Source organism: Carlito syrichta, unplaced genomic scaffold (genome assembly GCF_000164805.1).
Source record: "Carlito syrichta isolate Samal-C Ts95f unplaced genomic scaffold, Tarsius_syrichta-2.0.1 Scaffold309435, whole genome shotgun sequence".
Taxonomy (NCBI): domain Eukaryota; kingdom Metazoa; phylum Chordata; class Mammalia; order Primates; family Tarsiidae; genus Carlito; species Carlito syrichta.
Window position 1 is genome coordinate 504,446 of NW_007253531.1, and position 19,722 is coordinate 524,167.

The 19,722-nt window shown below is 41.5% G+C and overlaps 1 protein-coding gene across 1 annotated transcript in view; it reads right to left on the bottom strand.

The window, feature by feature from the left end:
- ATP10B (ATPase phospholipid transporting 10B (putative)) overlaps positions 1 to 19,722 on the bottom strand; it is a 117,487-nt gene that overhangs the window by 52,088 nt on the left and 45,677 nt on the right. The window contains exon 9 of the mRNA XM_008067245.2: positions 17,887 to 18,125. Coding sequence (XP_008065436.1) covers positions 17,887 to 18,125 — 239 coding nt within the window. The remainder of the gene's footprint in view (positions 1 to 17,886; positions 18,126 to 19,722) is intronic.

Below are 19,722 nucleotides of genomic sequence, written 5' to 3' on the forward strand. Positions count from 1 at the left end.
GTGACCTCTCACAGAAACAAAGATCCGAATATCACATGTTCTCACCCATATAATGGACCTTGAACATCCAATGCAATACTATAAGAAAATGACTGATGGTACTGGGAAACTATGGGGGGGAGGGGGATGGGATTAACAGTAGCAAATATCTGTCAGGGGATGGGAAAACACTTCTTATCTACAGGGTGCCTGAATGAAACGTCATTGTACACCTAACCCTTAACTGTAACCCACAAAACCATAATAAAAAATACTGATTAATGAAAAAAAGAAAAAAAAGAAAAGGAGGTAGTATAAACAAACAAACAAAAAAAAAGGTGGTGACAGCTCTGCCTAGTGAAATGTACCGATGCTGGTCTAGTTTGCCAGATCTCCTGATTTTTCAAGATAAAGCAGAGATGATGAATGACCTATTTCTTCTTTTTTTCCTCTTCTTTTTTCCTTCCCTCTCTTGCTTCCTCCCTCCCTCCTTCCTTCCTTCCTTTTGCTCTTCTTTCCTGCTGGACCTGACTCATAACTTTCCAATTTTTCACATCTTTTTAGAAATTGCCACTGTAACCATCCTTTTGGAATGCACTACATATTGTCATAGATCTTATGCTATTATTGGTTTGTTTGTTTGTTTTCTCTTGCTCTGACTTTTCTATGTTCTCCCAAGGATTTGATGCCAGGACAGCTTCACCTGGGTGGTGAGAACTTGAAGAACTAGAAGCAACAGGAGCAGAGGTGGCAGTGGCAGTGGCAGCTGCAATGTCCAGCTCTGCTCACCCCCCCACTGGCATCTTGACCTGACTTGTATTTTTAATTTACTTTTCTTATGTCTACATTTAATCTCTCTAGAGATAAGGGTAAGTGCCCCTACGATAGAGAGGCTGTGTCTCCATGAGGCTGTATCTCCTAGAGCTGTAACTGCAGATCTGTTTGGAGCAGAAGCTCAACAAACACCAGTTCTCAATAGTTAGAGATGACAAAAGCCATTTTCACATAAGACCATTTCTATTCATGTTCAGAGTTCACAGCAAGATTACAGTGTAGAAGACAGTTAATGATTGAAAAAGATAGATTGAGGGAATTTTGTTTGATTCATGCAGGGTGAAGACTGAGGGCCAATGAGCCTTACACAAATTGAGAGTAAAAAAAAAAGAAAAAAATCTCATGGGAAGAGTCCTTGGGCCATGTATCTTCTAACTACCAAATGCAGAGACTTCCAAAAGACAGACTGTGTCCTCCCTGTGGCTGCTGGCACAGGAGAGAGTCACTGGGGTATGAAACCCAGACACATTTCACGAGAGTGGAGCACACACTCTTCAAGAGTCCCAGCTTTCAGCCAGGGTGCTCTCCAAGGGTCAACACTTACACCTCAACGTGCTCTTATCATCTTAAGAAGACAAATTCCAGAAAAAGTCTACTTGTCTAAAGGAAGGGTGCTAGTGAATCAGCATCAAATTTGCATTTCCTTCCTCTGCCTTGGAAGCAACAGTGAACCATCCATACCACGTAGTATCATTATTTCCAGAACACTTGGGAAAGGCATGTACATTATCCATGTACTGTCAGTGCAGTCTTCATAACAGAGCTCATATGAAGTTCTTCCTACCTTCCCAAGCAATGCCATTTATGTGACTTCACCAGATTCTCACCAATTCCAAGCCGAGATAAAACTAATCCCAATTTAACTGGAACTCAGAGATAGGCTGATTTGACCAATGTCATCCAGTGAGTCATTGTAAAGCCAGAATCAGAATTCAGATGCCTGGACTCCTGGAAAAATCTCAAGTTTTTCCTTTCTGGTCATGGTAAAGTAGCTATGATCACTGAAAACTACTTTAATTCCAGTAGATTCCAGGGTCCATCCAGTGCCCATCTTCAGTCGACTAATACCACTCAAGCAACTCTGAATACATTTCTTATAACAGTAGTGAGATCTCTCATTCACATGGTATTTCTTTTGTTCCAGATACTTCCGCTATCTCATTACATCCTTGCAGCAACATCATTTGTTGAGTACTATTGTCTTCCCAATTACTTCTGTATTTAAGATGAGAAAACTGATACCTGGACTTCTGTATTTAAGATGAGAAAACTGATGCCCAGAGAGTTAAGTGTCTTGCCTGAGGTCACATAGTAAGTGGGAGGGATTCCTTCTGTTGATTTCAGGTAGTCTGACTCCAAAATCCATGCTCTTAATCTCCATACCCTGCGAAATATTCCATGAGAAGGATGTGGCCTTTGAGACTCTTCATTAGCCAGGGTCTTTAGTGTCTGCATCCCAAGCATGATGGATGGGTTTGTATACCTAATTCTATAATCCATGAGATTATAAAGGGAACATGGAAATCTCCTTTTTTTTCAGAAAACAGATATTAGGGGGGTTGGGAGGTGCATGAATGAGATGCTTTTAACCCTTATCATTATAGATACCTGGAGTTGGGAAACAAGCTTAAAGGCCATCAAAGCCTATTTTCCCGATGGTGAAACTGAGTGCCAGAGAGGAGGGGAGAGAACTGCTGAAATTGTGCATTTACTTAGGGTCAGAACTAGGACACCTAGTTTTCATGCCACCTGACTTCCAGCTCTTACAAGGCACTGCTTTGCTCCAAGCGATGCATTATGCATTTCCAAATGGTGACACAGTTAAAATGATTTAACAGTTGTATATGTCATGTTATTTACCCTCTAGTGTATAAGTGACATGAGAGCAGAGACAGTCTCTGGCAGATTGCAGGCACTCAACACATTTGTTGGCTGACTCCTTTCTAGAAACTATGATAGCTTATCACTGATTAACTCTTGGTGTCTCTTTGTTAAACCTATTCTTTAATATATTCCCACCCAATCAGGTAGCAATGAATAATAAAAAAAATGCTTTTTCTGTAAGGGGCCATCCTCTCTGGCTTGGCAATCGGCCCATCCCTCAGGTGTCAGGAGCAGATGTCAGCTAACCCTTATTTAGTTGCCATAGACATGTCCCTGCAGGGCAAGGCTCTTCTTGGCTCCTTTTGCACCAGTTCACTGGTTTCCCATGTGGTTCATTAACATTTGGGAACTTGGTGCTTAGAGCACTTAAGAAAGAAGCAGTGTCCTTACCTATCACTGGCCCTTTGACCAGCCTATGTCTCCAAAGGAAAATAAATATTATTTTGTGGGGCCACCAATTTTTCAAACAAGAGGTTTGTGGCAAACAGATCCTCAATGAGTTGAATTTCTTTCTATTGCGAAACACCTCTTGGAGGAAGGTGATCTCTGAGCTCAAGCTATGCCCTCAAGGGTCCTATTATTTGCATTTGAATACACTTACTGAGAATGACAGTAAAGTCAGGCACTGGGCTAAGTGCTGTCTCATCCATCAGCTAGTCATCATTATAATACCATTCATATAGTTACTATGCTTCCATTTTAATTACGAGGCAAATGATATTCACTGAAGTTAAGTAACTTGTCCAAGGTCAAAAAAATCACAAAGTGCTGGGACTTAAATCCATTTCTGCCTGATGCCAGAGCCTGAACCCTTAAACACGACACCAACACATCCAAATGTTCACACGCACACATATTGACTTGGGAGCTCGTTAAAATTCAGATTCCACTCCAGCAGCTCAACAGCTCTGGAGTAGAACCTGAGCATCTGCATTTCTGACAAGCTCCCAGGTGGTGTTTTCCCTGTTGGCCCAAGAACCACAGTTTGAGTGGCAGGGATCTGTGCTGCGTGCATCCTATCGTTCCCATGTCTTTTCTGACTGGGAAAAACAGGCCAAGCTCCCCTCTGCTTTCTCTCAGTTTGAACAACTCACCCAGGCTCAGATGGGTAAATATCACTGACTGGGTACGGCAGTTTGTTGTTACAGGAACCTACAGTGCCAGCCATGGAAATAAACAGGAGTCCTTATACCTGGCCCTGAAAGAAACTCTTTGTGGCATGGTTCCTCTTATGTCTCCATCTCTTCCTTCACCTGTCCCCAACTTGTGCTTTTCATTTCAGCTGTTCCTAAGAAGCCCAGTTCTCCACCTTGCTTGCACAGATTGTCTTCTCCTGCAACAACTTGTTCTCCTCACTCTTTCCCCACAAGGTGGTCTCTTCAGTGCCATGGTTAACTTTAAGCTTGTCTCAAAACTCAGCTCTGGACTCATCCAGGAATCCTCCCCGATGCCCCAGTATGGTGTAGTTGCATCTTGTCTACACTCCTATTCACCTCCGTACTCACATGTCCCAGGACAGAGAGTGTTGTCCTAGAGTCACTGGTGCTCTGCTTGCCTTTAATTGGGATAAGCTCTGAAATCAAGGGCAATGCCTTGATATCCCCAGTGCCTAGCACAGTATATACCACAGAGTAGATGTTTACTGAATGTTGCTGACTAACTAACAGTCTGAATAAATGAAAGCCTATTCCAAAGAAATGTAGAGGAAGAGGAGACAAGATGGTGATGGAACAGGTCAGAGTGTGAGAGTCTCCACAAAAAATGAGTGTCCATAAAGACTCTCTGTGTGAGTGGGTGTGTGCCAGTGGGTGAGTGAAAGTCCGTCTGAGGGGAGACTTGGGTTCATGCACCTGGGGCTTCCTCCAGAGGTGACTGCAACCCACCACTGCCCTGAGATTGGAGCTCCTGGTGCACAGGATTCTCAGGGCTTTCTTGAGAGGAGGCAGCAGAGCACAGTAGCTCCTCACCACCTGGCACCCAGCCCATACCATCACCTGCAGCAGACAGGCACAAACCTCAGGAATCATGGAGAAGTTGGGGCATGGAAATCTGGAACCCAGCCCCACCACCAGTGAGGAGATGCTGACCAGAGCCATCTTCTTTGATCTGGGTCCGATTAATGTCCCAAGACTCTTTGCCCTACCCAGCTCTGGCTGGAGAGACAGAAGTCCCTTCCCCCATGCTGGAACAGGCACAGACACTCCAGATCTGAGTGGGAGACTTGACAGCAGTGACAGCAGCAGAAGAGTTGGGTGAGTCTAGATCTGATCTATCCTCCTCTCACAGTAGTTCATGGGTCATCTGACCAATACTGAGAACAACCCTATCATCCTGCACTGAGAGAGGAGGCAATTAGATTGGAGACTGGAGTCGTTCCTTAGTATGGTGGCAGTAGCCAAAAGGGACCCAGAATTACAGAAACAGCCAAAGAGCAAGTTTTTTTTTAAAGCAGGATTTATTGAGAGGACAGGAAAGCTCCCACAGTGGGAGGGAATCTGAAGGGTTTGCCAAGTTTTATTTATTTATTTTTAGTTTTTTCTTCTCTCTTTCTTTCTGCTTTTGCTTATGTTTTTGTACTTGCTTTGTTTCTGTTATTCTAATTTTTTTTTTTTTAGATTTTCTGTTTGTATAGGGGTATTTTTGAAGGCAAGTACATCAACAGGGGTTTTGTTTGTTTGTATGATTGTCTGTATTTTTTTTCCTTCTTTGTTTGTTTCTCTATTTATTCATTAGTTGGTATGCCTGTTTGTTTTCCCTCTTCTTCTTCTTTCTCTCCACCTTCCTTTTGTCTTCCTCCTTCCTTTTTTCCATTCTTTTCCTTTTTCTTATCTCATTTTGCTTTTGGGGGCAAACATACACTGCATGGACAGATTGCAAGGTGGTGGGAAGTGGAGTCCAGTGAGCCCATACACCTGTCAGCAGATACTGGAATCCACAGATAGCTTCTGAATCACAGCACCCCCTTAATTAAATATCAAAACTGCAAAAAGCACAGCCCCCACCAGCTTTGAAACTGAACAAAGCCAGAGGATCTACATAAGGAAGAAAGGAGACTGAACAAACAGAAGTAAATGCTGTCCCTCCATCACTGAACAACAGAATTAAAGAAGAGGTAAAAAAGGGGGATGGGGGGAGAGAAAAGCCTACACAAATGAAGAAAAACCAAAGGAAGAATATGGGTCTCATACAGACACCTGGGAAAACAACTGACAATACAGATTCTGGAGCTCAAACAATGATGAGCCCCCAAAATGACTGGTCTCAAACCACAAACCCAGATATCAAGATATTAACAGAGAGAGTAAGTAGAAATGAGGAGAGATAAGAGGAAAGAATGAAGGAATCAATAACTGAATAAAGCAATAAAGATTATAGTGAATGAAATAAATAACAAAGTGATAAGCATAGAAAGCAGAATTAACCAAGCAGTAGAAAGAATCTCAGAGCTTGAGGACCAAAATATAGAACTAACCCAAACTGTTAAAAACATAGAAGAGAACTTCTGGGCAAGGTGGTGAAGAAACAGGTCAGACAGTGAGAGTTTCCACAAAAGTGAGGGTCCATAAAGACTCTCTGCATGAGTGGGTGTGTGCCAGTGGGTGAGTGAAAATCTGTCTGAGGGGAGACTCAGGTTCATGCACCCATGGCTCTCCTTTGGAGGTGACTGCAACCCACCATTGTCCTGAGATAGGAGACCCACGCATACAGGATCATTTGCTATTCTTGGGGCTCTCTTGAGAGCAGGCAGCAGAAAACAGCTGCTCTTTACCACCTGGTACCCTGTCCGTGCCATCATAGTAGCAGACTGGGCACAAGCAGGAGGAGGCAGGTCATGGAAATCTGGAATAAAGCTCCAATGTCAGTGACAAGATGCTGACAGGTGCCATCTTCTCAGTCACAGGACTGGGCAGAGACCTGCGTTGCTCCACCCTTTGCTCTACCCAGCTCAATCTTGGGACCCAGAGGCTATCTTCTCATCAGACTCAGAGCAACAGACACTCCTCCCCCATGCTGGAACAGGCACAGACAAGTCAGAACAGAGTGGGAGATTTGACAGCAGCAGCAGTGAGTAGGGTGAGTCTGTATCTGATCCATTCTCCTCCCACAGTAGTCCATAGGGCATCTGACCCATGCTGAGAGCAACTCTATCAGCCTGCCCTGAGAGCTGAGGGGAGGGGCTGGAGACCAGAGTTGCCCCTAAGGTGGAGGCCTGAAAGGAACCTAGAGCCACAGAAAGGGCTACAGAGAGAGGTTTTTTCCCCTTCTTATTTGTTTTTTGTTTTAGTTTTAACTTTTTTCTCTTCTCTCTTTCTTTTTGTTTTTGTTTACATTTTTGTCTTTGATTTGTTTCTGTTATTTTAATTTTTTTTTTTAGATTTTCTCTTTGTGTGTGGGTATTTTTGAGGGAGGGTACACCAATGGGGGGTTTTTGTTTGCTTGTTTGTATAATTGTCTGTATATGTTTGTCTTTTTTGTTTTTTCTGTCTTTGTTTGTCTCTCTGTTTATACGTTAGTTGGTATGCCTGTCTGTTTTTCCTCTTCTCTCTCTCCACTTCCCTTTCATCTTCTGCTTCCCTTTTTCCATTATTTTCCCTTTTCTTATCTCATTTTGCATCAGGGGGCAAACAAACAACCCCACTTCATGGACAGATTTTTAAGGCAGTGGGAAGTGGTTTCCAGGGAACCTACACACCTGTTAATGGATACTGAGATCTGCAGATAGCTTCTGAATCATAGCTCCACCCTTAATTAAATCTCAAAACTGCAAAAAGCTTAGGCTCCTACCCCTAATCCAGCTTTAGAATTGAACAAAACCAGAGGATCTACATAAGGAAGAATAGGAGATTGAGCAAATATAAGTAAAAGCTATCCCCCATCACTGAACAATAAAATTAAAGAAGGGGTAAAAAAAAAGGGGGGGGGAACCTACACAAATGAAGAAAAAACAAAGGAAGAATATGAGTTTTACACAGACCCCTGGGAGGTCAGTCATTGAGAACACAGACTTTGGAACTCAGAGCCCCCAGAATGACTCATCTCAAACCACAAACCCAGATAACATGATATTAGTAGGGAGAATAAATAGAAATGAGGAGAGACAAGAGGAAAGAATGAAGGAGTTGATAACAGTGATAAAGAATACAGTGAATGCAATAAACTACAAACTGATAAACATGGAAAGCAGAAGAAAGAATCTCAGAGTTTGAGACCAAAATATGGAACTAACCCAAACTGTTAAAAACATAGAAAAGAAGCGTAAAAAGACAGAACAAAGTCTCCCAGAGATGAGCGATTATTTCAAGAGACCAAACCTAGGATTAATTGGAATCCCTGAGGCAGATAGAGAGACAGAGACCACCCTGGAACAAACATTCCATGAAAATATCCAAGAAAACTTTCCTCATCTCATCAGTGATGCGACCATTCAAACACAAGAGATTCAGAAAATTCCTGCAAGACAACAAATGAGACCAACTCCTAGACATATAGCAAAACCTACAAAAAGTAGGTATAAAAGAAAAAATCCTAAAGGTAGCAAGAGAGGAAGGTCAGACTACCTACTGGGGAAGACTAATTAGAATAGCAGCACACTTATCTACAGAAACACGTCCGATTAGGAGAGATTGGAGACCAATCTTCAAAGTTCTCAAAGATAAACAATTTCAACAAAGAATTACCTACCCAGTTAAACTAAGTTTCATCAGCAATGGAGACTTAAAATCCTTCCCAGACATTCAATCCCTAAGGGTTACACTACCTCCAGAACTGCTCTATAAGAAAAACTTAAAAAAGCATTAAACACAGAAGAAAGAAAAAAAGGAACGACAATGTCCTTCCTAAGAATGCAGGAAAAAGATTGAAAACACACATAAATCACATCAAAAATCAAAAGAAAGACAACAAACAAATAAATAAACAAACAGTAGCAGCAACAACAAACTCTATAAGAACCTCATGACAGGGATAAACTCTCACATCTCCGTAATTAGCTTGAATGTGAATGGACTAAATGCACCACTGAAAAGACATAGAATGGCAAACTGGATAAAAGATCATGATGCAACAGTGTATTGTCTCCAAAAGACTTTTCTCACCAGAAAGGACACTGACAGACTCAAAGTAAGAGGATGGAAAACAAATTTTCAGGTGAAGAGAACACAAAAGAAAGCAGGAGTTACAATCTTAATATCAGACAAAATACCCTTTCAGCTATCAAAAATTTAAAAATAAATGGAAGGTCACTACATAATGATAAATGGTTCAAACCATTAACAAGAAATATCCATCCTAAACAAATATGCACCCAAAATAGGAACACCAACTTTCATAAAGCAGCTTCTAGGTAAACTAAAAAAAGATATTGACTCCAACACTATCATGACTGGGGACTTAAATATTCCGCTAACAGTCCTAGACAGATCATTAAGATTAAAAAATCAACAAGGAGATCTAGAACCTGAATATGACGCTTGGTCAAATGGACTTAATTGACACCTACAGAACAATTTACCCAACGACCATGGAATATATATTCTACTCATCATCACAAGGAACATACTCTAAGATTGAGCACATCCTTGGCTATAAATCAAGCATAAACAAATTCCATAAGATTGAAATACTGCCATCTTAGACCACAGTGGAATAAAAATAAATATCAATACCAACAAAGTTCCCCCCAAACCCACAAAAACATGGACATTAAATAGCATGATGCCGATCAACTCCAGGGTCAACACAGAAATCAAAACAACAATTAAAAGATTCCCAGAAACAAATGAAAACAAAGAAACATCTTACCAAAATCTCTGGGATGCCATGAAAGCAGTAGTAAGAGGGGAAATCATATCTTTATGAACACACATGGAAAAAATGGAAAGATCACAAGTTAATAGCTTAACAAATCACCTAACGAAGCTGGAAAAGCAAGACCACCAAAACCCTAACTTCATCAGAAGAATCCAGATCACCAAAATAAAAGCCCAAATTTGGGACATAGAAGACAAAAATATAATATAAAAAAAATCAATGAAGTGAAAAGCTGGTTCTTTGAAAGAATAACAAGATTGATGGACCCCTAGCTAGACTGACCAAGAAGAAGTGTGAAAAAGCCCAAATAAACACGATCAAAAATGCAAAAAATCAAGTCACAACTGACCCTGAAGAAATACAAAAGATTATCAGAGATTACTATGTCCACATATGTGGAAATAAACTTGAAGACCTAAAGGAAATAGAGAACTTTCTGACATCACACACCTTGTCCAGGTTGAAACAAGGAGAAGTTGAGACCCTAAATAGACCAATAACAACCGAGAAAATCGACTATGTCATAAGAAAACTACCTACAACAACAACAAATCCCTGGACCAGATGGCTTTCTAGCAGAATTCTACAAAGCATACAAGGATGAGCTGATACCAATCCAATTGAGAAAGATGTAACTCTCCCCAGATCATTTTATGAAGCTAACACCACATTGATACCCAAACCAGATAAAGATACAAAAAAGAAATAAAATTATAAGCCAATATCCTTGATGAACATAGGTGCTAAAATTCTCAACAAGATTCTAGCAAACCGGATTCAACAACACATCTCAAAAATCATCCACCATGACCAAGTAGGCTTTATCCCCGGGCTGCAGGGCTGGTCAACATCTGCAAGACCAGAAGTGTAATTAAATACATCAACAGATGTAAAAACAAAAGCTATATGATTATATCACTAGATACGGAAAAAGCTTTTGATAAAATCCAGCACTCCTTCTTGATAAAAACCCTTGGTCATCTACTCATAGGTGGAATATACCTCAAAATAGTAAGAGCCGTCTATGAGAAACCCACTTCCAACATACTGCTAAACAGACAGAAATTGGAACCATTTCCCCTAACAACCAGAACAAGACATGGATGCCCACTCTCGCCCATCCTGTTCAACATAGTACTAGAAGTCCTAGCTAGAGCAATCAGACAAGAGAAGGAAATCAGGGGTGTTCAAATAGAAAAGGAGGAAGTTAAGTTATCCCTCTTTGCAGACAACATTATTCTATTTCTTGATAACCCCAGAGAATCTGTCAAAACCTTCTTGCACTGATAAAGAGTTTTGGTCAAGTCTCAGGGTATAAAATAAATATGCAAAAGACAGTCAGATTCATATACACCAACAATAAACAAACAGAAACCCAAATAAAAAGCACAATCCCATTCACAATAGCCACAAAAAAGTTGAAATACTTTGGCATCTTCCTAACTAGAGAAGTGAAAGACCTTCACAATGAAAGCTGCTCAAAGAAATCAAAGTGACACAAGCAAATGGAAAAATATTCCATGCTCATGGACATGAAAAATCAACATTGTTAAGATGTCCATCCTAACAAAGGCAATCTACAGATTCAATGCGATACCCATTGAATTACCAGCAGCATTCTTTTCAGACCTGGAAAAGATAATACAGGAATTCATATGGAAACATAAATGACTATGAATAGTCAAAACAATCCTCAACAAACAAACAAACAAACAACAACAAAAAAACACAAAAAACAAAGTGGGAGGTATCACACTCCCACACTTTAAACTTTATTATAATGCTAATATAATCAAAACAGCCTGGTATTGGTACAAGAACAGGCATATAGTCCAATGGAACAGGATAGAGATTCCAGAAGCAAAACCTCTATTTCTCAACCAAATCATCTTTGACAAAGCCTCCGCCACCAGTCTCTGGGGAGAGGAGAACCTATTAGGCAAATGGTGCTGGGAAAACTGGCTGACCACACGCAGAGGATTAAAACAAGACCCCTACCTATCACGTACACAAAAATCAACTCTAAATGGAGCAAATACCTAAACATAAAACCTCAAACTATAGGAACCTTAGAAAACGCAGGAGACACCCTTATGGAAATTGGAACTGGCAACCAATTCCTGATCAAAACCCCAAGTGCCCATGCCATAGGAGATTAGGTAGACAAGTGGGACCTTATCAAACAGACAAGCTTCTCCAAGCCAAAGAAACAATCAAGAGAGTGGGGAGACAGCCCACAGATTGGGAAAAAATATTTGTCAAGTACATATCTGACAAAGGTCTAACATCTGGAATCTACAGGAAATTCAGATGTGCTGAAAAGAAAAAGACAAACACCCCATTACAAAGTGGGCAAAAGATATGAATAGACACTTCTCAAAAGAAGACATACGAGCAGGCAACAGACAAACGAAAAAATGCCCAGCCTCACTAATCATCAAAGAGATGCAAATGAAAACCACACTGAGATACTACCTAACTCTAGTCAGGATGGCCCATCATCAATAACTCAAAAAACAACAGATGCTGGAGAGAATGCGGGGGGAAAAAGGAAACACTTCTGCACTGTTGGTGGGAGCGTAAACTAGTACAGCCTCTGTTTTCTGTGAAAAACAGTGTGACTATTCCTAAAAGATCTAAAAATCGACCTTCCATATGACCTGGTAATTCCTACTGTGAACATACCGAAGGAACTCAAATCACTCTATGAAAAAGATATCTGCACATAAATGTTTAGTGCAGCATTATTTATAATAGCAAAAATGTGGAACTAACTATGCATCCCATCGAAAGAGGACTGGATAAAAAAATGTGGTACATATACATGATGGACTATTACACAGTCATAAAGAAGGACGAAATTATTAGCTTCACAATAACTTGGATGGATTTAGAGTACATAATACTGAGTGATCTCTTACAGAAACAAAGAATTGAGTACCACATGCACTCACTCATAAGCAGACCTTGAGCAATGATCATAATACTATAAGAAAGAGATTGACAGTAGTTGGAAACTGCTAGGGGTGGTGGTGGGGATTGGCAGTAGTGGGAAACTGCCAGGGGAAGGGGGAAAGCACATCTTATCAACAAGGCTAACTGCATAATGAACATTTTTATACCCAACCCTGAATTGTACACCACATCTTCAAAATAAAAAATTAAAAAAAAAATGTCACCCATATGACCCAGCAATCCCACTTTTGGAAATATACCCAGAGGAACATACATTGCTCTACCAAAAGGACACCTGCATATGTATATTTATTGCAGCATTATTCACAAAAGCAAAAACATGGAACCAACCCAGATGCCCATCAAAAGTGGACTGGATAAAGAAAATGGGTACATATACACCATGGGATACTATGCAACAATAAAGAAAAAAATCATGTTCTTTGCAACAACATGGATGCAGCTGGACTGTCACAGAAACAAAAAACAGAATACCACATGTTCTCACTCATAAGTGGACCTTAAACATCAGGCATGTGAGCACAATGGAGAGAAAAACAAACACTGGGTGCTTCTCAAGGATAGAGAGAAGGAGGGGGGATAAGGGGTACACAACTACCCACTGGGTACCATGTCCACTACCAGGGTGAAAAGAGGACTCACTAGAAGCCTGAGCCTCATCTGTGTGCTATTGTTATATCGCAAGTTCTCACATGTACCCCATAACTCTAATATAAAAAAAAGAAATGTAGACACTGACCATACATACATGGCATTGGCAGATGTGGGAGGAAGCAGATCCTCCTATTTGTTGTTGGTGAGCATCTCAACTGGTATAAATCAATCAAAACAAAACGTGCACACTGGCCCATATAGCAATTATGCTCTAAGAATTAATACTGTAGGGAAACTCACACATGTGTATAAATAGATGATGACTCAACCGTCCAAAAAATTTCAACGGCCATTACAAAAAGGATGAGGCAGCTCTTTACTGAATACCTCCCTGTCTACAGTAGGAAATATTCTCCCCGACTTTGGATGAAAGAAAAAAGCAAAGTCTGAAAGGGTGGGTATGGTATGCCACCTTCTGTGGGAAAGAATGAGTTTGAGTGCATGCCACACTTGTGTCCTCTGTATATCTCTGGGAAGGTTACACAGGGGCTGCTAATAATGGCTGTCTCTCGGTTGTGAGAACTAAGGAGGGAAGGACACTTCTTTCTACCATTTGGCCTCTGGTTCCTTTTCAATACTTAACCCTGTGGGTATGACTATTGTGGAAACAGATTGTTTCCGGTTACCTGGGGACTGGAGGCTAAAATATTGTTTAGGGCCATGATGTTTTTTGCCCTGGCTGAAGTGTGGCCTTGATGGTATTCAGTTTGGACAAAGACCTGGAAAAGCCCAGTTAGTAAATGTTTACTTAAATAGGAGCACATGGATTGTTAGGGTAAGCTTTACCCAAATGGGACATAAGCCCAAGGAATAAAAACTCAGTGACCAAGTAAGAAGAGAGCTTCCCAGATCTTTCCAGCCTCCACTTCTTGTGAACAGTGTCACTGCAGCAGTGTCCTCCTCCCCATACCCCACCTTTCCATTTGGGACACTGGAGACACAGGGCTTTACCTGTTCTTGCTCAGACAGGCTTCACCTATTCCTGTCCTGAGTGGCCCCATCATTTCCCAAAAGATTTTGTGTGCTTGGCTGATTAAATCAGGACTCTTATCTAACCTTATAGTGGGAGTGTGTGGATGTGGGCTGTCCTACAATCTGGAACAGGCTGGGAGTGCTGCATAAATCTCTTCCAAAGAAAGAAAGGCAGGCTGAGATGAGGGGAAGGAGGCAGAGGTCCAACGATACCTCCTTCGCTCCTCTCTGTGGCATTCTCTCCAGAGGGGTGGAAGGGAATGTCCACAGAGGGGGGTGGCAGGGAAGTGTGAAGAAGCCTGGCTGGCCCCCGTGCAGATGTTATGATTAGGAAGATATTCTTTGGTCTGACGGTTCTGGAAAACATTCTGCAAGTGGCACTTTTAAACAAAGACTCTCTGCTCAAATCTTGGCTTCATACAGACTAGGAAAAAAAAATTCATTTTCCATCTGCCAGTACTATTAAACATTGGCTCAGAACTCTCCATTTTTATAAGTACATTACCCCCACCTTAAAGCCACAGATTTTATAGCAGGCAATTAGGCAGCAATCCCCGATGCTTCCTTGTTTTTTGGTAGTAAAAGAAAAAAGAAAACCCTAGCTTTTGTTGCAGCTACTCTTGTTGATTCTTGTCTTGTTTTTGGTTTAGAGTAAGGGGCCAAAGAAATGAAAAACTTCTAAAGCTTCTTTAGAAGGTTGTGGAATACTCCCTGGGGGTTTCAGAGGCAAGTTCTGACTGAGTTCACAAAGGGAAGGCAAAGAACTGGTGGTTGTAAGACATTATCAGAGCAGACGGGGTGCCAGATGGGCTGGTGGAGGAAGGCACAGAAGGCAGGTGGGAGAGGCGCAGGTGCAGAGAACCTGCCAAGAGTGGGTGGGGGTGGGCACCCGGACAGCCACCTGCGGCTGCCACTGAAGCTCTCTAGAGACTACTTCAGTGATATGACTCTCCCAGAGATGCATGGCGGGTTAGCACGAGGGCCCTTAAAGGTAGCATAAATCACCCCGTCAGCAAACGCCTCCTAGCTCCAAGTGCCTGTTTGAGCCCAATGAAGACTATTTCCTGGAAGGGTGATGGTCTGCTTGCAGAGATTCTCCATCTTGGCGGCTCGCTGGAATTATCAGAAACAAAAGCGCAAGTGCTCAGGCCTCACCCTAGACCAAATATACCAGAACCTCAGGGGACAGAGCTCAACCCTTGTACTTCATGAAAACTCCTCATTTCCCCTCCATGACATTAGATATGTGAACATTAGTTCAAGGCAGACAATTCCTCTTTGGAAGGACCATTTAAAACTTCTACTAGGTATCTATCTGCCATAGAACATATGATTTTAAGAATTAAATCTGCAAACTCATGAGCCAGAAAGACCATCCTCACTTTAACAATGGGAAATTGAGGTTTCCAGTTCAGTAAGTTGACCAGAGTCACAGAGCTGATGCCTGATGGAGCTGAGAGGAAAACCTGGGGCACAGAGCCCCAAATGTGCCAAATTCATAGCTGGAAGTGACCCTACAAGTCAGCAAAAACATTATGTTATGTGATCGTTAGAACAGCCTGGTGAGAATGCTAAGTAATGTATTTTCATGTGATGAAAGAGGCTTCACATGTTGCTTAGGGTTACCCAGCAAGCCAGTGGCAGAGTTAAACCAAAACTGCCATTTGCTGACTCTTAGCCCAGGGCACTCCTTAATAGTTACCAAGGGATGCAGTTGCCCTACTAACCCCGGATTTTCAAGTGAACTGATTATAGAACAGTATACTTAGCTGTTCATAAAAAGAACCTGTTACCATCTCCACCTGCCCAGGCAAAAAGAATTAGGTCTTAACAACCCATATGTCAACTTCCTTATTGCTTCTAAATGAACTTAGGCAGAACTTGCCTTTGGAGCTGCCAGCCAGGGCAGGATGATGACCTCCAGGATCTGGGGGTACAGCTCTGGGGTTAATGTGTCCCTCTCACTGACCATAATCTAAGGGTCCTGCATAAAAGTTATACTGCCTGGCTTAGGGCTTCGATTTCTTTGGCCAGCTGAGATTTGTCAGGCTGGCGGAACAAGGGGCAGTGAGAAAGTAGGACCCAACTGAGATTGACAACAACTTCCTTTTTCTTCCCCTTGTATTTTGGGAAGATAATCTTAAGTCCATAGTACTTAGAAATGGAAGGTGCCCAAAGACATGTAGAATCTATGCCTAATGAGAATTCATCAAGATCATTTTACAAATATTTAGAGAAAGAGCTGGGGGAAAGAGTACATTTCATTCATAGACTGTAGAATTAAATTAAAGAGAAAGATTTGACAATATGACTACCCTGTTGTTATCTTGCTTGGAAAAATAAAAAAGAAAAAAATAAAACCCACAAAAATCTTCCCAAAGACATTCTTGGACCACTTAACTGGTGTATTTATGAGGATCATGTCTTAGCCCACTGTTCTTGTTTTATCCATGCTAATGGTACATTTCTGTGCGTGACAATAACACAAGAGAGTGAACTCAATTTTGTACTCACCTCAAGTTAGATGAGTAACAACCCAGAACACAGACACACAGCATTATTTTCTTTGTCAAAGTCAGAAAACACAGTCCTGGGTTATGAATACTAAGTAGCAATAAGTAAAACGCTTTGGATATTATGTTAGGTTAAAAAAAAAAAAGCATGCAGTTGACAGGTGCCATGATTTAACAATGCTAAATCTATGAGGTTGTTTGTGAGTTAATGGAGAAATGAAAGACTGGAAGAAAATTGACCAAAAGGATCATTCTTATAATCTAATTTTCTAATAATGGGATAATAGCACTTTAGGTCCTGTCTGTTAGTATGGGTCTCTTGATAAAGATACCTGGGGCTCCCTGTGGTCTTTTCTGCAAGTGTAGAGATTCCTGATGATGTATTTTTTATGTTCCCTGGAGAAAGAGCATGTGCAGAGGAAAGAGGAAGAGAAAAGGAGTCAGATGGCCCACTTTGGCCTTGACTTTTAAGGAATGCTGTGTAATCTTGGGAAGAAACTTGATTTCTTTACTTGCTACCTAGTCATTTGCTGGTGACCATCCTCATAGATCAAGTACAAAAAGAACCATATGCAGAAAGCCCCAGACCAAAGTCACAAACTTCGAATGACCACAAGGGCCAGGCAGTTAACTAAAGGAATGAAGTGGGCTGGGTAATGTTAACATAGATATTGTTTGCTTCACAACACTTTAAGACTTATTTTTTATTATCACCAAAATGTGTATTCTCCCATTTTTCCTCAAACACATAAGCTTGACAGACTTATCTTTTGTTTTTCCACTTTATAGGAACGTGGACATAAATATTTCTCATTTCTCTTATCTGTATAATTTTAAAAGCATGCATAATGAATGTGCTGCTGACTCAACAATAGGATACATAAAGAAGGTGACTGGAGCTGTGATGAACTGAAGACTGCATGCCCAGGCTAAGTGATATGGACTTCTCAACACAAGCCAATTGTTGACATGAGGAAATATTGGCTTAGTCTAGAGAAGTTTTACAATTCCATTTTAAAAAGAGAAACCAGAAATCTAAATGCTTACACAAGTTTCCTGATTTGTAAACATTGAGCACCTCAAATGAATAAGAATTGTCTTTGCCGACAAAACACATGTGTGGATTACATACGGGGCCAAGGGTGCCATTTTGAGAGCACTTCAGGGTTTTTACAGTTTTTTCTCTTTCACATCCCAGAGCCCTCTCTCATCTCTTTCCACTAGAGGACACTTACAGTTCAAAGAAGAAAAGGCAAGGACTTACTATGGAGCTGCTAAAGGCCACAGGAGGCTGTGAGGTTTCATAGCAACCCATGGACCTTTGACGGGAGTGGCCCTGGATGGGCACCCGGGCACTCTGGCTCCTTCTCAGTGGTTGGGCACCTTTTTGGCCTCTCATAGTTGCTGGTCCCTGGGCCTGTCTGGCTGGGAAGGACAGACATTGGTATTGGGTCCACTCTTCACTGTCTGAGTCCGGTTCCTTTGGGGTCTCCAGTCGCTTGGCTGCAAGAAAAGAGTCTTGTTATTGTACCAGTTGTACCTTGACTGGGCCATGATTAGGACGATTCTAGACATCAGGGTGAGAAAAACCTGCACTGCTCTGGGAAATTGGCAATGGGCTGGCTACTGACACTGGAGAAAGAAGGGTACAACAGAATCCCACAGATTCAAACCCTGGCTCCACTGCCTACTAGTTGTGTGACTTTGAGTTTTGACTTAACCTGTAGCTCTATTTCCTCAATTTGGGTTTTAAAATTCACTTAACTCATAAGGTTATTTTGAAGATTTAATGATATAATATGTTAAAGTAATTAGCATACTCTAAGTACTGGTAATGGTAACTGTTATTATTAAAAAGGGATCAGATGCTCCCATGCAAATGGTCAAGTATCATCATAGCAAAGGAGCTAGGGCTGCCTATAATATCTTCTTTCTATTCCTCCATTCCTTCCACCCAAAATAATGAATGCTACTGTCTTGAGAGTTTCTTTCCAGAGAGAGAGAGAGAGAGAAAGAGAGAATGAGAATGTGTGTGTGTGGTGGGTGGGGGAGGGGAGGGTGGCTGAAGGAATCAGATCAGTTTTATAGAACACCTTTAGTCCATGCAAGATAACAATAGTCTAGGCATCTCACAACCCTATTTCCTAAATCAAAGCTTTGCCTCAATAAAAATCGAAGAGATTTGTTAGATGGAGGCCATTTTTCTGAATGTGTCAAATCTGACCAGGTGCCCAGACTTGTCCTGACATGTCAGGTAAGGTGACTCAAGACATTCCTAAGCCTTGCTCATATGCTTGGCATGCAATGAGAAGTGTCTACACTCCACTGCTGACAGATAAAAATCCTGAATTGTAAATTGTACCATATAAGCGTCCACTAGAGGGGTACCACATATGGGATCACTTCTGGTCCTTGGAAACAAATAAAAGTTTACAAGTAATTAGAACAATGCTGATCTGCAAAGTGGAAGACCACAGGGATACGAGAAACAACTTGCCAAGATGCCACACAGCTTCTAGGGGTGTTAAACCCAAATTTCAAAATCTGAGAGACCACCAAAGAGCCAGCTCTGATGCAAACACACAAGGGTCTTTATTCAGGCTCGAGTCTGGGCTCACGAACGAAGCCGGCTGTGGCTTCAGGGACGAGAGCCCCGTTCCAGCATGGCAAGCAGTCTTTATACACCATTACAGAGGGAGGGGAAAGAACTCTAAACTTGGTTTTACATGATTGGGTAATCTCTCCTAATGGGTACGGGAACACTTGGTATTGGTAGGTGCCTTTTGTGGGCTTCAACCTGACTGCCCGTGATTGACAGAAACCCACCCAACAGGCAGAGTGGAATGTCAGATAAGTAGGTTCATACAGTCACTGCGTATAAATTAACCTGAGCAAGCAGGCAGATTACTAGCGTCTCCAAGTCTGCAGCAAAGGAATGTCTGAAAGGGGCTTATCGCTTTAACATTTACATCCCGTTGTAAAAGCAGAAGTCAGCATGGCAACTGGGACTAACAATGCTTAACCCAGGAGTTCTAAATACAAACACCACTTAAGACATTATATAATTACACAATCAGTTGCTACCCGGCACCCGACATAT